This window comes from Sinohyriopsis cumingii, chromosome 1 (genome assembly GCF_028554795.1).
Source record: "Sinohyriopsis cumingii isolate HCF-2022 chromosome 1, ASM2855479v2, whole genome shotgun sequence".
NCBI lineage: Eukaryota > Metazoa > Mollusca > Bivalvia > Unionida > Unionidae > Sinohyriopsis > Sinohyriopsis cumingii.
In genome coordinates, this window is record NC_142961.1 from 59,780,971 (window position 1) to 59,801,926 (window position 20,956).

General features: G+C 35.6%; 1 protein-coding gene across 2 annotated transcripts in view; it reads left to right on the forward strand.

Annotated features, from left to right (window-relative positions):
* Window positions 1-20,576, forward strand: part of LOC149806946 (orexin receptor type 2-like) — a 95,492-nt gene extending 74,916 nt beyond the window's left edge. Inside the window, exons 2-6 of one of the 2 annotated variants that reach the window (XR_016421369.1) lie at window positions 12,169-12,535; window positions 16,441-16,588; window positions 17,556-17,671; window positions 19,727-20,236; window positions 20,284-20,576. Coding sequence is in view for 1 of the 2 variants with exons in the window: in XM_089960025.1 (XP_089816151.1) it covers window positions 12,169-12,535; window positions 16,441-16,588; window positions 17,556-17,671; window positions 19,727-19,917 (822 nt within the window). In the remaining variant the exon portion in view is untranslated. Of the gene's footprint in view, window positions 1-12,168; window positions 12,536-16,440; window positions 16,589-17,555; window positions 17,672-19,726 lie in introns of both variants that reach the window. The other variant, XM_089960025.1, reaches the window with a different exon arrangement.
* Window positions 20,577-20,956: the final 380 nt, after the last annotated feature.

Genomic DNA, 20,956 nt, shown 5'->3' on the forward strand with positions numbered 1-20,956 from the left:
TATATATATATGTACTTTGAACGGAGTTAAGATATGTTTTTTTAGTACTTAACTTTATCATCATTCGTTGAGCGTCCTATGACACAGGCGAAAATCCCAAATGGTTGTATGACCATGGAATTTTGCCCATTATATTTTTGTATGTAGCTACGATGGTCCAGAGAGAGAGAGAGAGAGAGAGAGAGAGAGAGAGAGAGAGAGAGAGAGAAGTGTGTGTGTGTGTGTGTGGGGGGGGGGGGCGACATTTGGACATTTTCATATTCAATTAATAATAATCGATTTTTAGAACATTATAATAGGCTTAAGAAACAACAACAACAGTAACACTATTAACATCATGAATAAAGTATTAAATACGGTACAGTATGTGTGCCTATCTGTCCGTATAATCAATATCAAATGCCAGATAGACTTTGAAGCCTGTGTAAATACAGACTCTGTGTGGCTAACACAATTAAGAACAGCCTCATTACTTCTGCTTGCTATTAAGAGCTAACACATGAAGAAAATTCTACTCTTTTTTGATCATTTTCAGCCTAAAATAAATTACGTCTACCGATGTTTTGGTTAACAACAACATGAGAGAGATCTACCATAGCAAAAGGTCTCCTGTGATGGGGATCTGGGTCTGAACTGTTCCAAGTTCTATGTGTATGTTGTTTATTTTGATTTAGACCTGGTCTCTACTGTTCCAAGTTCAATATGCGTGTTGCGCAGATTAACATGAATGATGTCAGTAATAATATGCACTAAGTACTGCAGTGTTTCTAATCTGGCAGAGATACTACTTCAATAAATTTAATACGTATATAGGAGAGTCAGTTCTGGCCATGGACCACATATACTCATAGATACACGCATGTATACATACATACATACATACATACACACATACATACATACATACATACATGTATACATACATACATGTATACATGTATACATACATACATACATGTATACATACATACATACATGTATACATACATACATACATACATACAACATACATACATACATACATACACACACACATACATACATACATACATACATACATGCATACATGCATACAACATAACATACATACATACATACACACACACACACATACATACATACATACATACATACATACATACATACATACATACATACACAGTTACATAGGTTCTGAATGACAAATAACTATACATAAAATAAACGGATACATAAATGCAGGGAATAAATGAAGATTGCTGCCACAGTCTAAAAGAACAAGAAGTAACAATAGCGACCAACACTAACCCTTACTGAAAAACACCATATCCATCTAAGGGAATGAACTGTCATATTGGCAATACGAATGTCTGTAGGGAAGGCGAGAAAGAGATTATTCATTTTATGGCACGATTCAGTTTGGAAGAAAACCCATCAACATTTTCACATTGCCATTAATGTATTTAGATAACAAAAAAAGATGTAGTAACACAACCATAGGAAAGAAACATACATTGTAACAAACATCACATTAATGAATGCTTTTAAATAGATATAGATTTTAACAAATCTACAGAAACAAACGGCGGCAAACATGTTATATTTCTAGACATCTCATAATTTTTTCTCAATCCAGTTCTATAATACACATGATGGGTGAATGCGATTTTGTTCCAATTTCGCTTAAACGCGCGAGTCTAAAACTATTAGGTTAACATAATTTGAAACTTAAAAACTGGATATCAGTTCAAAACAATGTTTAAATGAATGTCGAGTAATGTGAAGTTAAAGTGCTAGGGCTCGTATGACATTTCAAGAAAGAATATTGTTTGTGCCTCAGAATAAATCAATCTTTTCCAATATAAAATATACAATAAAATCTTTTTCATGACGACAGGTCCCTACATTGTTTTAACGCATGAAATAGTTCTCACTGGTAGATCGAAAGTTTGTCTCTACTCTTTAATCACTTCGGCCACTATCTCAGTTAAGAATATACGATAAAATAATTTATACGAGCATACGCACTTACTGAACAGACAGACAGACATTAAAGATGCACACTTATTTAGATCATATAATTTATTTATCAAGTCTTTATATTTAAAGTAACAGGTATATTTCTCTAACGAGTGCACAATACTCGATTTTTGGCTGTGTAAATCTCAGCGAGTTATAGAGCATAGGTATTTAACACATTTAGCTGCGTGACTTCATGTGGAAAACCCTACGTGTTATTGATCGCACATTGGCATTTTTATCGCAAACACGTGACCAGGGCAATATCTTAACTATAAGTATAATTGAGATCCTCGCAATTCGCTGTTGGTTAAAGGTTATGTTACGTTACTGTAATACAGTAGAAAAAAACTTTATATCTGCTCTCTTAATGAGCTGTAATTAAATCGTTGTTGTAATAATATTATTGAGTGATTCTGCGCTTACCATGGAATCTCATACATCTAAATTAGCTCGGCAACGACTAGATGCAGTTACGAAGTGTCTTTCATTCCTTGATTATGAATAACAACAGCTGAAAAAGCCAGAAATCGCATGTGGAATTTACAGAGGGTACATTGCAGTTATTTAAACCAATTGTCGAAACAAGTGAAAATATTGTTACAGTGACTGAGGCAGCACATAAATCTGTTGAAATATTACCTGGCTTCTTCAACCACCTCTACCACCAGATCGGCCACTACTCGAAGTTCAACCACCACTAAAGGTTAAAACCAAGATAATATATAAATTTACTGTGAAAGGTATTTCCGCTATCACGGATCCAGACCAAGCATTTGAAATTGCTGCATTTGGATAAGGTGGTAGAGATCGATACTTAAAGCTTGAACATGTTCAGAATTTAAAATCTGCGGATTGGGTCAAAGATGTATATCGGATTGCTCGTAATACTCTGCAAGTCAAAACTGGAGACAGAAATTTTGAAATCTTTAAAAAAGAGTAGATAAATATGCTGCAAGAAAACAAACAGAATTGATGAGTTAACTTGAAAAAATAGGAGAAAAAAGAATAAACACTGTACCTAAAACAACAAAGGAAAATAGAAAAGCTGCATCAAAGGCACTTCAGCAGCCATTTCCTGAACAAGAATCAGAACCACATGAAGGAGCAGCCAGAGGAGGACTTGCCACTCGCGATCGACGTCATGGGAAACAAGGTGGTAATATCATCGCTGAATCGTCAGTGATTCAGGGTAAACTTTGTCCAAATAATATTTTCGCTGATGTTGATCGACTAGAAATTCCCAAGAAATCATTAATGAAACATTTGCTATTTGTCAGCGTTTATTTACTAGTGGCGTCATGGACAGTAACGTCTATCGTGTGCTGATCGATGTAATTACCGACGATTACTACAATGAGTGATCGGTTAGGTCGGCAATAGCATAATAACATGATTATGCACAATGCCCAACGTGTACCTGAAAGCGTCAGGGCGATAAGTTCACTGTTACCGGTTTATGGAATTATCTACAGAGATGGACTCTGCGTTGTTGTTTAGGGTTAATTTAGAAACATATCCCCAAAACTATTCCAATTGAAAATAATTAGGCATGAAAGCCATCGAAGTTGTTCGTGATATGGGTATTTCAACTGTTGGTGATGTTGCTGGTAAAGCATTCTCGGCGATCAAAGACAGACTCGCACGACTGGTACGGCAAAAATAGCACCAGAGTGGAAGCATTCTAATAAAACTGATCAGCAAAATCATAAATCTATCTACAAATAAGCAGTTAAAAGAATTAGCTTTGGTGCTATCATTGACAAAACAAAAGATAACAGCCGCGAGATAAGAAAATATAACAACATGTCTACTAGCGGAAATTGGTCTCTATGGGCGTTCGTTTTAGCCAACAGAAAAATAAATAAAACTGTTCAAATGTTTATCTGCTCCAGCATTTGACATGGAATCACCGGTCCTCCCCAAAAATCAATGCGTGATTATCAGTATTGTTTTTATGATGGACGTGTACCTGACGCACGTGGACGAATCGAACTACAAGTCCAAGATACAAGCTGATATATCCTGCCCACCGAGGAATTCAATGAGATCGAAGAATGCTCCTGAAGGAAGATACTACAGCATATGCAGCTGATGCTTGAATTGGTTTTGTTAATAATTGTGTTATGGCGTTTTTTTTAAAACAGCGTCACGTATATAATCGATGGCAAAACACATTGAATCATGTCTCGAAAATGTCGACGTTGCCACGACAATACTAGGTCTGGCAAGATATTCCGATGATTATTCAAGGTCAGCTGTTCTATCAAATATGTTCACAAAGGATACCGCTGATCATCCCGAGGGCCGCAACGAAGCGATGAACGGAGCTGGCGATGCAAACGAATGGATGAATGAGGAGCTTTTTCTTGGATTCGCATCACGTCGATAAAGGTTAAACGGTAATAAGAGATAATTTTCATTTGTAAATTCACTGTCTCACATCTTTGGACTCTTCATAAATGTGGAAAAGGTATTTTTGATGCTAAACACATAATTGTTTTTTGTCAGAAAGGCCACCGACAACGATGCAATCTGGCACCCTGTTGATGATGCTCGTAGAGTAATACGGACAGATCTTTCGTTGTCGATTCCAACATTTACATCATCGTTTGTTGAAGAACAACGGCTGCTCTCTTTCACGAACAATGGCGGCAAGTGAACGTTATCATGGTTGGCGATGAGCACAAACAATGTCCAGAGTAAAGTTGCTGAGTTATTTATATGGTAAATACAACACCAGCAGGATGTAATAGCACCACGACATATATTCATAGCATTTCAGGATAAAGTCATAGTAGAATCGGTGAGGATAAATGGTCATCAAGAAACACCCAAAGAAGTGTTATGTAATTTTGAGAACAATCAAATGATGACGCTTATGGGTCACAATCAGAATGTTGATTCTGGTTTTCAGATATCTCAGCGATATTTTACATCATTATATCCAATCTACTACTTCTGGTTGAAGCACTTGGATTTGCTTAGGCTATCAGTCGTTGACATACGCTTTAGGGCAAGCGTATTACCAGGTGATAATGCTAATGACAGAGCAATCGATGTCATTCTGTCAGAAAAGAACAATGATGTTTGAAGGCGTTGGTAGACGAATGCAAGTCATTAATGCTCCCGTTAAAAGCATGTAAATGTTAAATAGATCATCCTGACGATATAATGTCATATCATCACGTCAATATTACTCTGAAACCTGATCAGGTTAAACAACTGCAATCCGCATCGAAGACGAATTCTGGGGAAAACTAACTCTGAAATCAGCGGCGTTGCAGGGCCCAAATAAATTATCATTGACTGAACGTCAGCTCAAACACTACAACGACGGCAAGAAACCAAACACTGGAGTTCGACTCGATCTTTCTCCAAATGCTTTCAGCGACACAACACACACAGGCGGTATATTTCCGTTTCTAGCTGCGTAACTAGCGGTAATTACAGCAGAGACTTCAGCTGCTGAAAAATCAGCTGCACTGGTTGCTGTTAGAACAGCTACCGGCATGGAACTGAAAAAAGTAATAGGACACGCAGTGTCCTTGGCATCAATACAATCATGTCAGAGGTTTTAAATAATTCTATCGCACGTGTTGTTTTACCAGAACTACCTGGACCATTCAGATAGACCCTGTTATATCTCGTAATTTGATCGTTTACTGGCGGTGATAATTATGGCTTTGATAAATTGACATTAAAGTAACAACCATCTAGTTTCTCAGCATCAGCCGACCCTGAATATTTACGTATTTGCTCAAACTGTATTTGCCATAAACCCCAGTCGACAATGCTAGCGTTTCCTTTCATAAATGGCTCAAGATGGCTCATTTTACAACGACTAATATAAAAAAGAAATAAGTGGGGACTATAACAGCATCACTGGGAAATCTAATGATTGTGCCTATCCCGTGTTGTTGCATTTCTTTGTGACATAATATACCTTTTGCCGCTGTGTCCTTGATGGCAAATTCGGATTCGGATGGATCTTTAATTAGTCTTATATCATGACGTGATGAACGCTGAGTAAATGTGCCAATAATTTTTCTGCATATTTCTTTGTCATCGTGCTGTAAAATACTTGTTTTTATTGTTTGTACGAAATTATCGCAGAGGTTGCTGTTAACGGCGTTAAAATCTCAGTGTCTAACATACATTATAATAACACTACTGGAGTCAACCACGCTGACATTTTGCGCATCAGTCACTGAGATTGACATTGCTATCAGGTCTATTAAAGTGTATATCAAACCAGATTGATATAACTAGATAAATACCCTCTGAGAAAAACTTGAATGATTCAATCTCGGCAAATCGTATATTCTTAACTGAGACAGTGTCCGATGTGATTAAAGCGTACAAACCTTTGATTGCTCACTGAAAACTACTTCATGAACTCGAGTAAAAAAATAGGATAGACATATTATCAGCGTCTAGGACATATGCTGTTATAGGGGTGTACCCGCGAAAAGTGAAAAAAGATGAAATATCATTAAAAGGGTAATTATAAACCTATAAAAATCAAAATAACCCAAGTGGAACTTGTCGGAGGCCTTCCAAATGCAAAAAGGTGTTAATTCTAAAGTACATGGGGTACATTTGGGAGCGTGAGTGCTTGATTACAAATCAACAAACCAAAAATCAATGGAAAAAGAAAAACGCCACAAAAAAATCCTCTGTATTTCTAAAAGCTCGCACTTAGCGATTCAACAATTGCAGTGGAAAAAGAAAAATATAACAATTACCCAAGATATAAGAGATATCCAACGTCATTCAACCTGGTTGCGGTTACTTCCTCTTTTAATGGTCATATACATTTATAAGCAGCCATTTTTGGGGTAGCTCTTCCCCCGACTATCCCACTAACAATAGGCAGCGTACTCTCATTGGCCTTTGGATAGTTTAATGAGTAAACACCTCTTGTTTATAACATGTTTTTAGCCCCCACTTTGTCTTGCTGCTGGAAGAGGAGGAGGATGAGATGCGTGAAATCCTTCAAATCCACTGACAAATGTACAAAATCTAGTGAAACACTGATCTCCACCAGATTTAAATTTACCGAACATGAAAAGAACATTATATGAAACTGGTGTAGCTAATCGTATAAGGAAAATAAGTTCGCGCAAAAGATCAGGCCAACACATCACAGCCACACCAGTTACAACAACAACAGAAACGACAATACCATCAACATCAGTCAGACTAAGGATGGAAGGAATAACGCACTTACATATCATGATGGGAATTAAGTGCCATTTACTTCTTTTAGGACCGACTTGAATCTCAGAAAAGATATGCTAAATCTTGATTGCTACAGGCAAAACAAAGCCAGGTTTAGAGTGTGTCTGTGCGAGCGTGTGTGTGTGTGTGTGTGTGTGTGTGTGTTTGTGTGAGTGTGCTTCAACAGACGAAATTTGTGCATCCTTGAGCAAAAAAATAGTTATTCAGACATTGGTCGGTTTAACACAATACGAGAAAAAGTGAATATGAAACTATGAACACTATTTAATTCTTCACGTACTTCCATTTTACTCTGTGAATAAGAAGAAAACATCACTTAAGAAATGTGTATATATTTTCTTTTTCTCAATAGCTCTCTTCCTCGCCATCAATCAGAGGATGTCTTGATAGATGTTTGGTTTGAATCAACAAGAGAAAATATTATCTTCTCCTTTCTTTTCTTCTGAAATTTCAGCCACTTCTGCTTCTTTCGTTCTGATATTATGCTATTATAGTTTATTTGCCTTTCATTGGCGTTTTGAACACTGACGACCAGTGCCCTTCTTTGTGAAAAAACACACCGTTCATTTGGATGTTTGTTCAGGTGTTTTTGTTCTTAGGATAACGGCTTCCTATTCCTTTCTAGTCACGATTTTCAAGTATTTACGTTTATAATATTTAAACTTTAAAAAAGATAAAATATAAATGTAAATTTGAAATATAAAAAAAAAACAATTTCTTGTCATTGTTTGATAAAAATATCACGTAAATAAAATATACAAAACTACTAATTATAACTGAGATCATTCAACATAGACATACATGATAAAAGTCTACTTTTGTACAACAAGGAGATACAAATAGGAAATAAGACATGAAATCCACGAGGCACCGACTCTATCGCGGAAAATATTGACTAAAAAAAGTGCGGATACATTACACTAGATCCTGATCGAAGTGAAAAGGATGAGTGTTTTATGTTGAATCGCTTGAATTATGCCTGTAATATCTGACCATCAATACTCCCCTAAGTGTTTAATTAGACAAGAAGACCAGTTTGGTTTGGTTTCGATTTGTTGGGCTCTGCAGAACAAATAGGTACTTAAATACTACTGTTACCGATGTTGAAGTAAAGAGCATTTCCCAAAGACGCACCAAGGTATTGATATGGCCCGCTCATCTGGTATTAGTCGAATCCGCCTCTACAATTCTGGCATACTGAAACATTAAAAGTCTATTAACTACGCTGACCACATCTGACTATCAACAACTCTGGCACCGACGCCGAAAAGACAATTCTATATGTCGTGTCCGACTAACTTGCGCTGGACCAAGGTATTGATATGGTCCGCTCAACTGGTATTAGTCGAAGTTTGTGACAATCAATTACCGAATGTATCCAAAGAAACATATCTATATTTGAGAAAGGAAGACACATCTCCGTTAATGATATACATGGAACATGTTTTGGACGGACTTTATTCCCTGTATAAATAGAGCAGTATCAACTCTAACCACGAATGTTACCTAAAAAGAGTTTAGACATAACATTTAAGATACAGATCTTGCTAATCAAACACAGTTTGATGTGTGTTTGCGTGTGTGTGTGATTTAGATTTTTAACATAGTTTTAACAATTGTCCAGTCATATCTCTACGATGTCTGCAGTGTTGCAGTTTAACGTGATGTTTAGTACTGGGGCATCATACCGCAGACATGTAGCATGATGTCCCACCCAGTTACATTATCCTCACACCAGGCCGACCAGTCCAGACCCTAACCTCTTAACGCTGAGCGCCAAGTGAGGCAGCTGTTTGTACCATTTTAAGAGGTCTTTGGTATGACTCGGCCGGGGTTCGAACCCACGACCTCACGTATCAGGGGCGATCACGCATCCAGGGCGGACGCTCTAAGCACTAGGCCACCGCACAGCTGGATGTAAACGCAATCATCATCAAATCTTACTGAGTTCTAAAATCAGTCTGACATCGCCATATTTATGTATTGCGACAAACATAACACGTTACTGCTTGCATATTAAAGAGCACCATAGAATGACTCGCTTCGGTTGGTACAAAAATAAAATGGATAAAGGTTTATAAATATATCAAAACATAATTGAATATCGAGTGTAGCATAGAGATATGTAAATGTAAATCTATCATCAGGACACAGGAAATTAAGCTGATTCAACACCAAAAGCAGCGAACTGACTGGTTGAAATTCAGCCAGATTCACACATTAGTATGAAACACAGGGTATAAATAATCCAACTTTAAGAATAAAGCAAGTCTCTCCTTCTTCTATATGTTTGATTGCCTCTTCAGACACATCTATGTAAATCAGAGACCAATGCTTCATTCACATTTACGACTTATATCACGAAGATAACTATCCAAATCCCAAATACAACGATAATATAAGAGTTGTTCAAAATCTATTGACCTCCTTCTAAATTAAAATCGTGCTTAATCTAAACGAAAGAAAATATGAATTATTAAACAGACACAATCATCTTAAATTATATATGATGTCGTAGTGCATATGGGATATCCTATCATATGGTAGTATTTTCAGCTTCAAACCTTTTTGAATAAATCAAATTCAGCCCATGATAATTAGAGGTGGATCACAAATTGTATAAAATCTGAACCTCATTTGATGTCTGAAAGTACAGTTATGCTAGTTGGGTGCCCTGATTTGTCTGGCGTCTCATGTACACTTTAAGGATAGATTTTTCGTTTTTCACCCTCTTAGTGCGAAGATGTACCTGACATTACTGAATGGTTAGTTTTCTGCAAATACATCAATGCATGATGAAGCCTTTTTGTGCTGCGTCTTGTCTGTGGCACATTTGATAGGAGATACCGCTTGGGTTTGCTTGATAAATAAAGGACGTTCTGCAGTTTCTGCTGTTAGCTCTTATGCACTGCCTCTATAATTCTCTTACGTTCAAAGTCTTTAGCTCCAGAATGGGTGACACTCTACCATATCGGAGAGATCTAGTGTGTCATCTTCCAAATAATCGCAATCATTGTTGAAATGTTTCAAGGATAACAAATAAATCTCTGAAGCACGTCTTCGGACCACCCTGAACTAGCTCCCCGTAAAAGATCTTCTATGGTAGTCGCTCTTCTGCCTTCCTGGTCACGTGACCCGCCAATCTCAACTGCTTTTCTCGCAGAAGAATGTGGATACTTAGCAAGCCTACCTATGCAAAATTCGCACTGCCTGGGACCCTGTTCTGTCATCTTATACAAATTCATTTTCTTGGGGTGGTTTCTATATCTCCATGTTTTACAAGCATACAATAGCGTCGGCAACACTGTGTTTTGTAGATCTTAAGTTCCGTTTGTAGACTGATCCCTCTGCTCTCCTACACATTTCCATTTAGTCTACCAAAAGGCAATGCTTGCTTTGCAAAGCTGGGGTTGGTTCCTTTATCGTTGTGACAGTGTGTTACCGAGATAGTCTAACTTGTCCACTATTACAAGGATTTGGATATTTACTGTTATTATAGGCTCTTCTCGTCGGACTGGATCGCATTTTCTATATTGTTCAACCAATAGTCTGAGTTTTCATTCGACATACACCTTTATATTGCTGATGGCTATCTACTTTCATGATGAAGTGCTGTCTTTTAAGCAGACCCTCTATAACCCATGTTTGTCATTTAGGGTCATTGTATGGAAGTATCGTTCTCATTATACAAATCTTGATGTTAACTTGTGGTGGGACTGATGATTCTGGATGCAGTTCAGGGAACAGACTCTCTGAACGTTACCCATCTTTCTTCTATATTCGGAGAGTTTATTTCGATTTTATCCAGTTGGTTGCACAGCTCTTCACCAAATGCCTGTTTCACAATCTCCTATTTGAAATTATCAACATTATGCCTTTTGCAAAATTCTTGTCTAGCAGTCGCCGGCTTTGCCGAATCCAGATATTGAGGTATAATATTATGAACGTGTGGTGAGTCCACCGTTTTGCACTTCTCGGGACACAGCAGCACGTGAAAGATTATGTTGGTAATTAGGATATTTTCTTCAGCACATTTCTTCAGTAGGAGTTCTTAATGTTGCAGTTTAAAACACCAGTTTTGCCAATGACACCTCACCACATTTGGTGATCTGTGCCAAGTCTGGCACTAATATGACCAATAACGATGAGCTTGTCTGCTTTTGGTACTTCTTCAAAAAGAGATTCCAGATCTTCCTACAATTTTTCGTCGCTGATCTCATCTGGAAAAGTCATGGTGGTGCATATGAACTGATGGTAGCTGCATAACTCTTTCATGAGCGTAGAAGTTTCATTTGTGTTAGTCTGTTATTCCCGCCATTTAGGAGATTATAGAGCTTGCTAGATGTGATGCATACATACATACATACATACATACATACATACATACATACATGCATGCATGCATGCATGCATACCTGCCTACCTACGTGCGTGAGTGCGTGCATGCATACGATGTGGGATAGAAAAGCTGTTTTGTGTGGATGCGTTGATTGATGTTTTCTGTTGTAATCTTTCATATGATCTTTTGTTTATAGACAGCTTTCCTTTTCACTCTTAAAGATATAAATTCCAAGCTAATTGTCCCCCTAGCATGTTATTATTATTATTATTATTACACTTGTAAATCAATATTTAATAGCCAGAGAGTTTAGGTACGCCGAGGTGTCAGTCACCATGGTGTTGTTGATAAAAGAAAAGGCGTCATAGCCTCAAGAAGTTCAACTACTTGTCATCATAACATACTGTATTCATGATTCACCTACTGTACAATATTCATCTCGATACGTTGTTTTAACGTTTCACTCTAAAATACAGCTTAAAACTGGAAATAAATACCTATGTTTCATAATTATTAAAATTTTCCGTGTCTTTGAAATAATTAAAAAGTAAAACAATCAACATAAAATGATTTTGTTTCTTTTTCAGCTTGTGTCAGTGTCAGTGTCAGTTTTGACCCTAAGCGCCATATCCGTAGAGAGGTGGTACGCCATTTGTTATCCATTGAGTTTTAAGAGTACAATAAAAAGAGCCAGAATTATAATCATCATAATCTGGATTATCTCCATATGCATAGGTATTCCGGAGTTGGTAGTTGACGAGATTTTTCCGTACTGGCCTTTCACAGTCTATCTGACTTCATGCCGGCCAGGTTGGGAGACTTACAGGCAAAGCACGTACTGGATTATTATTGTTCTAGCTTTGTACGTTGTGCCAATGTGCCTCATGGCCTTTACATATACCCACATTGCTTATGTGTTGTGGAGCAACGAAATACCAGGAACAGTCGAAAGAAGTAAGTTTCATAAATTTACTTATCTATGTGCTAACACATCTAGCGACGTATAGAATTACCGATAATTAAGGGCACATATAGCAATATATATATATATATATATATATATATATATATATATATATATATATATATATATATATATATATATATATATATACGAAATACTACATAAACTAGCAGGCAAGAGTGTGGATGCCTGCAAATGTTTACATTGTACCTTTTGCCATTCAAAACCGAAAAGAAAATGATTTTCTTAGGTTACTTACAATTATCTTTATATAAACTTTTGAATTATGTATGAAGTAATAGAATATTTAAATAATAATTACGTCTGTGGTAGCTATTGGTTTCAATCACAAGTCGAGATGTGCTTGGGAAACTTCCAAAATGCATGTATCAAGAACACTTCATATGCAGAAACTTCTTTTATCCAGACCGTATGTTTTAAAAGCTTTAAACCATTTTTCGGAGATCATTTTATAGAACGAACGGTCCAGACCATTGCGTTCTGACATTCAACGAATACCATTTAAATGTTTTCATAAGCTTCATAATACTAATATATGAATGTATGCGGAAACTTCATGTTCTTACATTCCAAAAGATAGGATCCATACAAAATAAAGTATTGCAAACAAACAATGCTAAATTGGAGAAACCACGACTACGACAAGTGTCATCAATAACATTAACTTATTAGAAAGACAATTCTCAAAATCTTTAAATTTATCTTGTTTTAATTATGCACAAAAACTGATTCCATAGCAGTTGAATCCTAATAGACAGAATCTGACGTATTTGACAACGATAAATCTTTTGCTAGGAATTTACCTACGTACGCATTGATATTGTAGGTATGTATCAGTACCCGCATCCAAACTTTGTGATTATTCCTCATCCTTGGAAGCAGCCATTTTCAATCAAAAGTCGAGAATCCACAGTTATGTTTGTGTTTTATTTACTTCAAATAAGAAAAGTTATCAAACATAGGAGCCGAGTGCAGGCAACATCTTTGTATGAATCGGCACTGCGTATTAGTGCTGCCATCTAACACTGCAGCACCTGGACACACAAACATATTGAAAGATTTGACATAGTACCATGTATTAGCGATAACTGTTTGGGATGGTTATGTAGTCCGTTGTATACAGAAACATGCTTTCCATTCTTTACTAAATTTAATTTTTGCAGTCTATAAAACACCTTTAGTGTTTAAAAACCATGCAAGAAATTCAAGACAGAGACAACAAAGTAGTAAAAAAAGATGCCTATTCAAATTTTACAACAAAGATGTCTAATAAACAAGAAAAATGTCCATTAAATTTGACAACAATGATGTACAATACAATTAGACTACATATATGTCCAGTTAAAAAGATTTAAATAGTGATACTAATTATACCCCAGAAAAGATCGGACCTTTTTATATACAAACTAGTGATGCTGATAAAAATACTGTCTTAAGATGCGTCGGTTTATCTAGTTAAATGCACCCATACTATTATTATTATCTCAAGATGCGTCAATCTATGCAGTTAAATTACCCATACTAGTAATATTGTTTCTAGATGCGTCCATTTATGCATTTAAATGCACCCATACTATCAATATTGTCTCAAGCTGCGTCGCTTTATGCGTTAAATGCACCCATACTATTAATGTTGTCTCAAGCTGCGTCGATTTATGCAGGTACATTCACCCGTTTTATTAATAGTGTCCCTAGATGCTTCCATTTATGCAGTTAAATGCACCCATACTATTAATATTGTCTCAAGCTGCGTCGCTTTATGCAGTTAAATGCACCCATACTATTAATATTGTCTCAAGCTGCGTCGCTTTATGCAGTTAAATGCACCCATGCTATTAATATTGTCTCAAGCTGCGTCGCTTTATGCATTTAAATGCACCCATACTATTAATATTGTCTCAAGCTGCGTCGCTTTATGCAGTTAAATGCACCCATATTATTAATATTGTCTCAAGCTGCGTCGCTTTATGCATTTAAATGCACCCATGCTATTAATATTGTCTCAAGCTGCGTCGCTTTATGCAGTTAAATGCACCCATACTATTAATATTGTCTCAAGCTGCGTCGCTTTATGCAGTTAAATGCACCCATATTATTAATATTGTCTCAAGCTGCGTCGCTTTATGCATTTAAATGCACCCATGCTATTAATATTGTCTCAAGCTGCGTCGCTTTATGCAGTTAAATGCACCCATACTATTAATATTGTCTCAAGCTGCGTCGCTTTATGCAGTTAAATGCACCCATGCTATTAATATTGTCTCAAGCTGCGTCGCTTTATGCAGTTAAATGCACCCATATTATTAATATTGTCTCAAGCTGCGTCGCTTTATGCATTTAAATGCACCCATGCTATTAATATTGTCTCAAGCTGCGTCGCTTTATGCAGTTAAATGCACCCATACTATTAATATTGTCTCAAGCTGCGTCGCTTTATGCAGTTAAATGCACCCATGCTATTAATATTGTCTCAAGCTGCGTCGCTTTATGCATTTAAATGCACCCATACTATTAATATTGTCTCAAGCTGCGTCGCTTTATGCAGTTAAATGCACCCATATTATTAATATTGTCTCAAGCTGCGTCGCTTTATGCATTTAAATGCACCCATGCTATTAATATTGTCTCAAGCTGCGTCGCTTTATGCAGTTAAATTCACCCATACTATTAATATTGTCTCAAGCTGCGTCGCTTTATGCAGTTAAATTCACCCATACTATTAATATTGTCTCAAGCTGCGTCGCTTTATGCAGTTAAATGCACCCATGCTATTAATGTTGTCTCAAGATGCGTCAATGTTTGCAATTCAATTCAACATACTATAAATATTGTCTCACGAAAACATGATTAAAGAGTTTACACTTGCCATAAAAATGCTTTCAAGGTGACCTTTGTTTTTAGTTGGAGATATTTGTTTGCTTAATTTGTTATCGTCCAGACGTAACTACGTACCTCACAGTTAAGTTAAAATATGGATAGTAAACATGTGAACTGACAATGTTGCAGGGAATAAGTATTGATGATGCTTTACGTAACCATTATAATTTGTTTTGTGAGCTTTACCAAGTGTTGTGCTTATCATATTAATATAGTGTTGTCACTCCTCGTCCAATTCCGTATATTCATATCTAGATTTCAATTGGTTATGGGTTTTAACATACCTCGAAAGTTCTTCGTATCGCTAACTTGATTTAAATTAATGATAGTACCAACGTTCATAAACTGACAATGAAACGAAATAGGTATAAAATCAACTGGAAACAGACCCTTCTTTCTAGTCTGAAAACAATATTAGTTCAAGTAAAATTACGAAGAAGCACATTATCTTCACGTTACACTTGTTGGCATGTAGTGTTAATTTATCTGCCTTTCTTTAGTCATGCATATAACGACTAAACGTGTTTCATCCGGTAGCAAATAACGTAATATCAAACAAAAGGTATCACACGGTTGTTGTTTTAATAAGTTTCTTACAAAAATTATTAATAATAGATAACGGTTGAAAACAAAAGTAGAAGAATTTTCCTTCAAGACAGATCGCGTGATTGGTTAAAATAAAGGATATCCCTTGATCTTTAATTACCAGTATTATATGAGATATAGCGAGAGCTTAATCAGTACATGTACTTCAACAAACTACATGTCTGTGTTTTGTTACTATCAAGATTTAGAAACAAATATTTAGACATGATTAGTTTGATGCATACAATAAGCAAACGAAAGATAAAAGATCAGCTTGACACTCAACATAGATTAAAGTTTTGACCGTTTTTGTAATCGCCGATAATACTTTTATTCTCTTTATTTATTTATTGTCGAAGGATAACATTACTAAAATATAGTTGCCACAATGTGCGGACTTATTTGTCCTCAGGTTACAGTTGTCGTTCAGGGATACGAACGGACATCTCGGGCAATCGCGAGCAGACTGAAAGCAGGAAAAAGGCAGCCAAGATGTTGATAGCAGTGGTGGTTGTATTTGGAATATGCTACCTACCAGTCCACATACTGAACCTTCTGAGGTAAATAGATTCGTCACAATTAAATGTAGCTTTTATGAGGTAAGTAGATTCTTGACAATTCAAGGTAGATTTGTCGGATCATGCACAATTGTTTCATACGTGTACATTCTTTACATTTATGTTTCATGTTAATTCCGTGGACTCCATATTGCTCATCTTCCCCACCTTAAACAACACGAGGAGATCTAAGCTGTCTCTATATTACTTGCACCTGCTGAGTCATGTTACAATAAGTCATTTGACCAACACCTCTTTGGATACGTGATTCCCAAAGATAAAAATCCTCCAGATCAGATCTAATTTTACTGCAAGATTTTAGTTCTGATTCGGACTTCATATAAATACTTTGCCTTTCAGAATTTAACCTATTTGTATGCAGAATCCCAGATTTCAGTTTAAGAAGGTATCATTATTCCGTCCCACACATATACAATCATTTTTTGCTATTAAATCACACAGCTTCTTGGGCAGGTGGTTTTAACGATCAGTCAGAAACTTGCTAAGCAGATACGTTAGGAAATGATATTGGCGTTTTAAACAAAGCGACTACTTAGTACAAGTTTATTTCTTCCCATACTATGCTGTAGGAACTGAGAGCATTTCGACTGTTTAAGAAGCCTGATTGTTTAACACAGGTTTGACTGTAGATTGTTTTCTAATTTAGACTTTTAATATGTAACCAAGAATCCTTGGGTTTAGTGACAGTGCATGTGTTTCATTATATGTGCATTGACTTATAAATTGTGTGATTATTTGATCTCAATTCATTCAAATCAAAGCATACAGTGTGAACATACCTGACAAGGATGGGTACAGACTTCTTTCGTTCCCAATTAAAAAGTCCAAAGTCAGTTTTGTGACGACTAGTGGATTAAGCATCCTTAATAAAGTTATCGTATTTGTCATTTTTGACATTTGCATTTTGTTATAGTGATAACATATCTAAAAATATTCTTGTAATATACAGGTACACAGGCTCGTTGAAGACGATGACAAATATGATAACGATATTTTCTGTCATAGCCCACTACTTTCCATTCTTGAACAGTTCAATCAACCCAGTGATATACAACTTTATGAGTGGTAAGTTCAATTTTCAATTATATATATATATATATATATATATATATATATATATATATATATATATATATATATATATATATATATATAATCACTTCGCCAAGTTTCATGATTCCTTGAGTATATGTATAAAAAGGTATGGAACAACCTGAGATTAACACAGTACCTAATATCTAATGTTCAACTAATGTAAATATATGTACAATGATGAACCCTTTTGAACGAATAGGTGATATGTTATCCACTCCAAACCATTGCCTTGCAAAGGTAAGCGAAAAGTGGTATAATGGGTAACAGCTATAACAGAGGTTGATTGTAAAGCAAGACTTGATTACCCATGATTCTGACTGACAGTTTTTTTTCATACTTTTTTGGTAGTTCATATGAGGTCTTACGTCAGTTGCCAAATTAACTTTATATAGTGTACATACCCCGTAATATGTGAATCTCAGATGCTACTAAACATGTTTAGTCCTACAAATTTCGAATCACAACACATAAATGTATTTTCAAATTTTTTTATCATGACAAATCAAGCCCCAAAAATGTAACGCTGAAACTAAATTATATCTAAGCTGATTACATCGACCTTTTAATCCTTATCTAATCTAATGATGGCTTTGTCAGAATCATTCCTGTTTTTCAATTGCTTTCCTTGTGCAGTAACGGACATTTAATTATAGTTTAGACAAAGAATAATTTTGTCCTGTCAGTTGTATTTTTCTATAGAAACTATTCTACAAGATGGATGAATAAATTTGCCCTTGGTTCTCCTGATTCAAGCACCATTTAGAAATTATATTTAATCAAGTATGAACACACATCGTATATAATCTTCGTCGCTCTGGTAAGGAGCAATGATAATGTCATATCAAAGGTCGCTGCGAAACACATAGCTAAAGATTAATTTCTGCGAATCATAGGATATACTTGTTTGCTTCGCCCGGGTTATAAAGGTTGCCATAGGTACATATTTTCCGTTGACATTACTGTCATGGTGGTGTGTATGTAATTTTTCAGCTTGTACGAAAACTAAATTGCAGTTACAGTAACTGAAGTATGTGGCTGTTGTTTTGGTTAGAGCTATTATTTACCGTTACCAAGCAACGGTCCCTTTGTGCCACTCATTCCACTAAACAAATAGCTTCGAACCGATTATTACATATAGTTATAAAACTTCATTAGTCAAACTTGTATGGATGTGTAGTACGCAATATGCCAGTCTAATCTTATAAAGGCGATACAATATTATGCGAAATTAGATGATGTCAACACTTAACTGGAACATGGTATTGGTGAACTTTTTAAATTTAGAGATTATAGGGCTTCAAAGTATTTTTTAATAAAACCGCAAGAATCTTGTTTCTAAGTCAGTATGAATATTGACAGAATTGCTGCTCGAACTAAATTTGTACTGGAATCAAAAGGGTAAATTTAAGTGACGTGGATTTTTTGTTGATCTGAGTGTGGTGATTAATGCTATTAAATTCTGAAAAGAAATATCAATCACATGAAAAATGTCTTTTCCGCATTTCTTATATCTAGACAAAATTACCGTCATTAAATCTTTGGCACTTGCAGTCCTGACTTTTCTTTTACTATTTTAATTATAGTTGGTTCCGCACGGCTTTGGAATGATATCCGCAAATGTAACCCTGTGAATTTGCAGGTTAGCATCATAAAATGTAGATGAAAGTAAATAACTCGTTTCTCACACGAAGTATTTGAGCACCGTTCGAATCCATATTATGTATATGAGTTAATTATACATCAGCTATGGCAAAATCACTTAGTACAGATAAATGGAAAAGTATAGAAAATATTATGCAAAGATAATATATCATCTAATACAGGGATGTAAAGTAACACGTGGATTTTTTATAATTAAGATACAACTTTCTTTCATGCATTGTATCAAGAGTCCAAAGTTGACCAACATTAAGTACATACATATCTCTGGACTGCTAACTAATGGATCGACCAATCCATTATTATGCTTCTCCGGTTCGATTCTACTCGTTTCGTGAGAATTACAGATTCTTATCTTTTTTTCAGATAAGTTCCGCCGAGAATTCAAGATTGCACTTAAGATGTGTACATTGTACAGCAAGAAGGCACGGATTCGTAACCGATCTGAGTTTTTCCTAATGACGTATAGCAGTGGTCGCTATAGTACACGTTTTAACAGCCACTACAATGGAAATACTCACAGTGAACACGTGACCTTATCACGTGTTAAGAATTGATGACTGGAGGCATGTACCTGGCTTCTGGGAGCTAATTTAATTACTAAAAATACTGCATGCATGACGAACAGACTTCGAAGACTTTCCTTAATATGAAAAAGCGTTATGCAAAATTTGCACTTAAACCTAACCTATATTTCATTAAAAAAGTTATTGCGCATCATATACACAAAAATACGGCCATGATCAATATTCTACAACAAAGGGTATTAGTGAGAATAAAAGCTTTACCCAATATTTATAGGCTACCTTAGTGTGCAATCTGGTTACAATGGCAGCTCTTAGTTATCTTCTTGTTTTAAGTTTTGAAAATATTCCAGTAGCCCGAGATAGACTAGTTTATTGCGTCTGTTACCAACTGCACAGTATATACGATTATGATGGTTGAAATTAACCCCTTTTAGATTGATATCATTAGAAAGCAAGTCAAAATATGTCTTAAACTTATTTTCTGAATTGTGAGAAGGTTAACGAAACAGGCTAATTATCGGTATATGCCGTATTACCAATGAGAGGCGTATAAAAGCCATCCTGGGTTTCAATGGTAGCTATTTTGAAGGGACAGTTCGTGCAATTAGTTGTTGGAGAATTGCGATCTCGTTGTAATTCATAGCGATATTCCAAGTCACAATCAATAAAGAAGAGTATAATAAACCCAAGACCTGGTCTGTATATTCATGTTTTGGCCATTATTTTATATTTTTGTCATGGTCGAGTTTTAACACAATTGACTAGAAAAACCCTTTCAATTACTTGTCTGCTAGAAATCTAATTTCTATCGTAGAATCTTAAATTGTTTTTTTTTGTTAAAGAATATTAATATATATATATATATATATATATATATATATATATATATATATATATATATATATACCACCTCTTCTGCTAATTCTCACACAATTTAAGCATATTTTTAACGTTCAGTTTATAAATCTTTTATATTATGAATCAACCATCCACCCGATAATCTAACCTACATGACATATAATTTCACTTACTGTGCTCTAAATTTCAATTATCTTTACATGACCAAGGT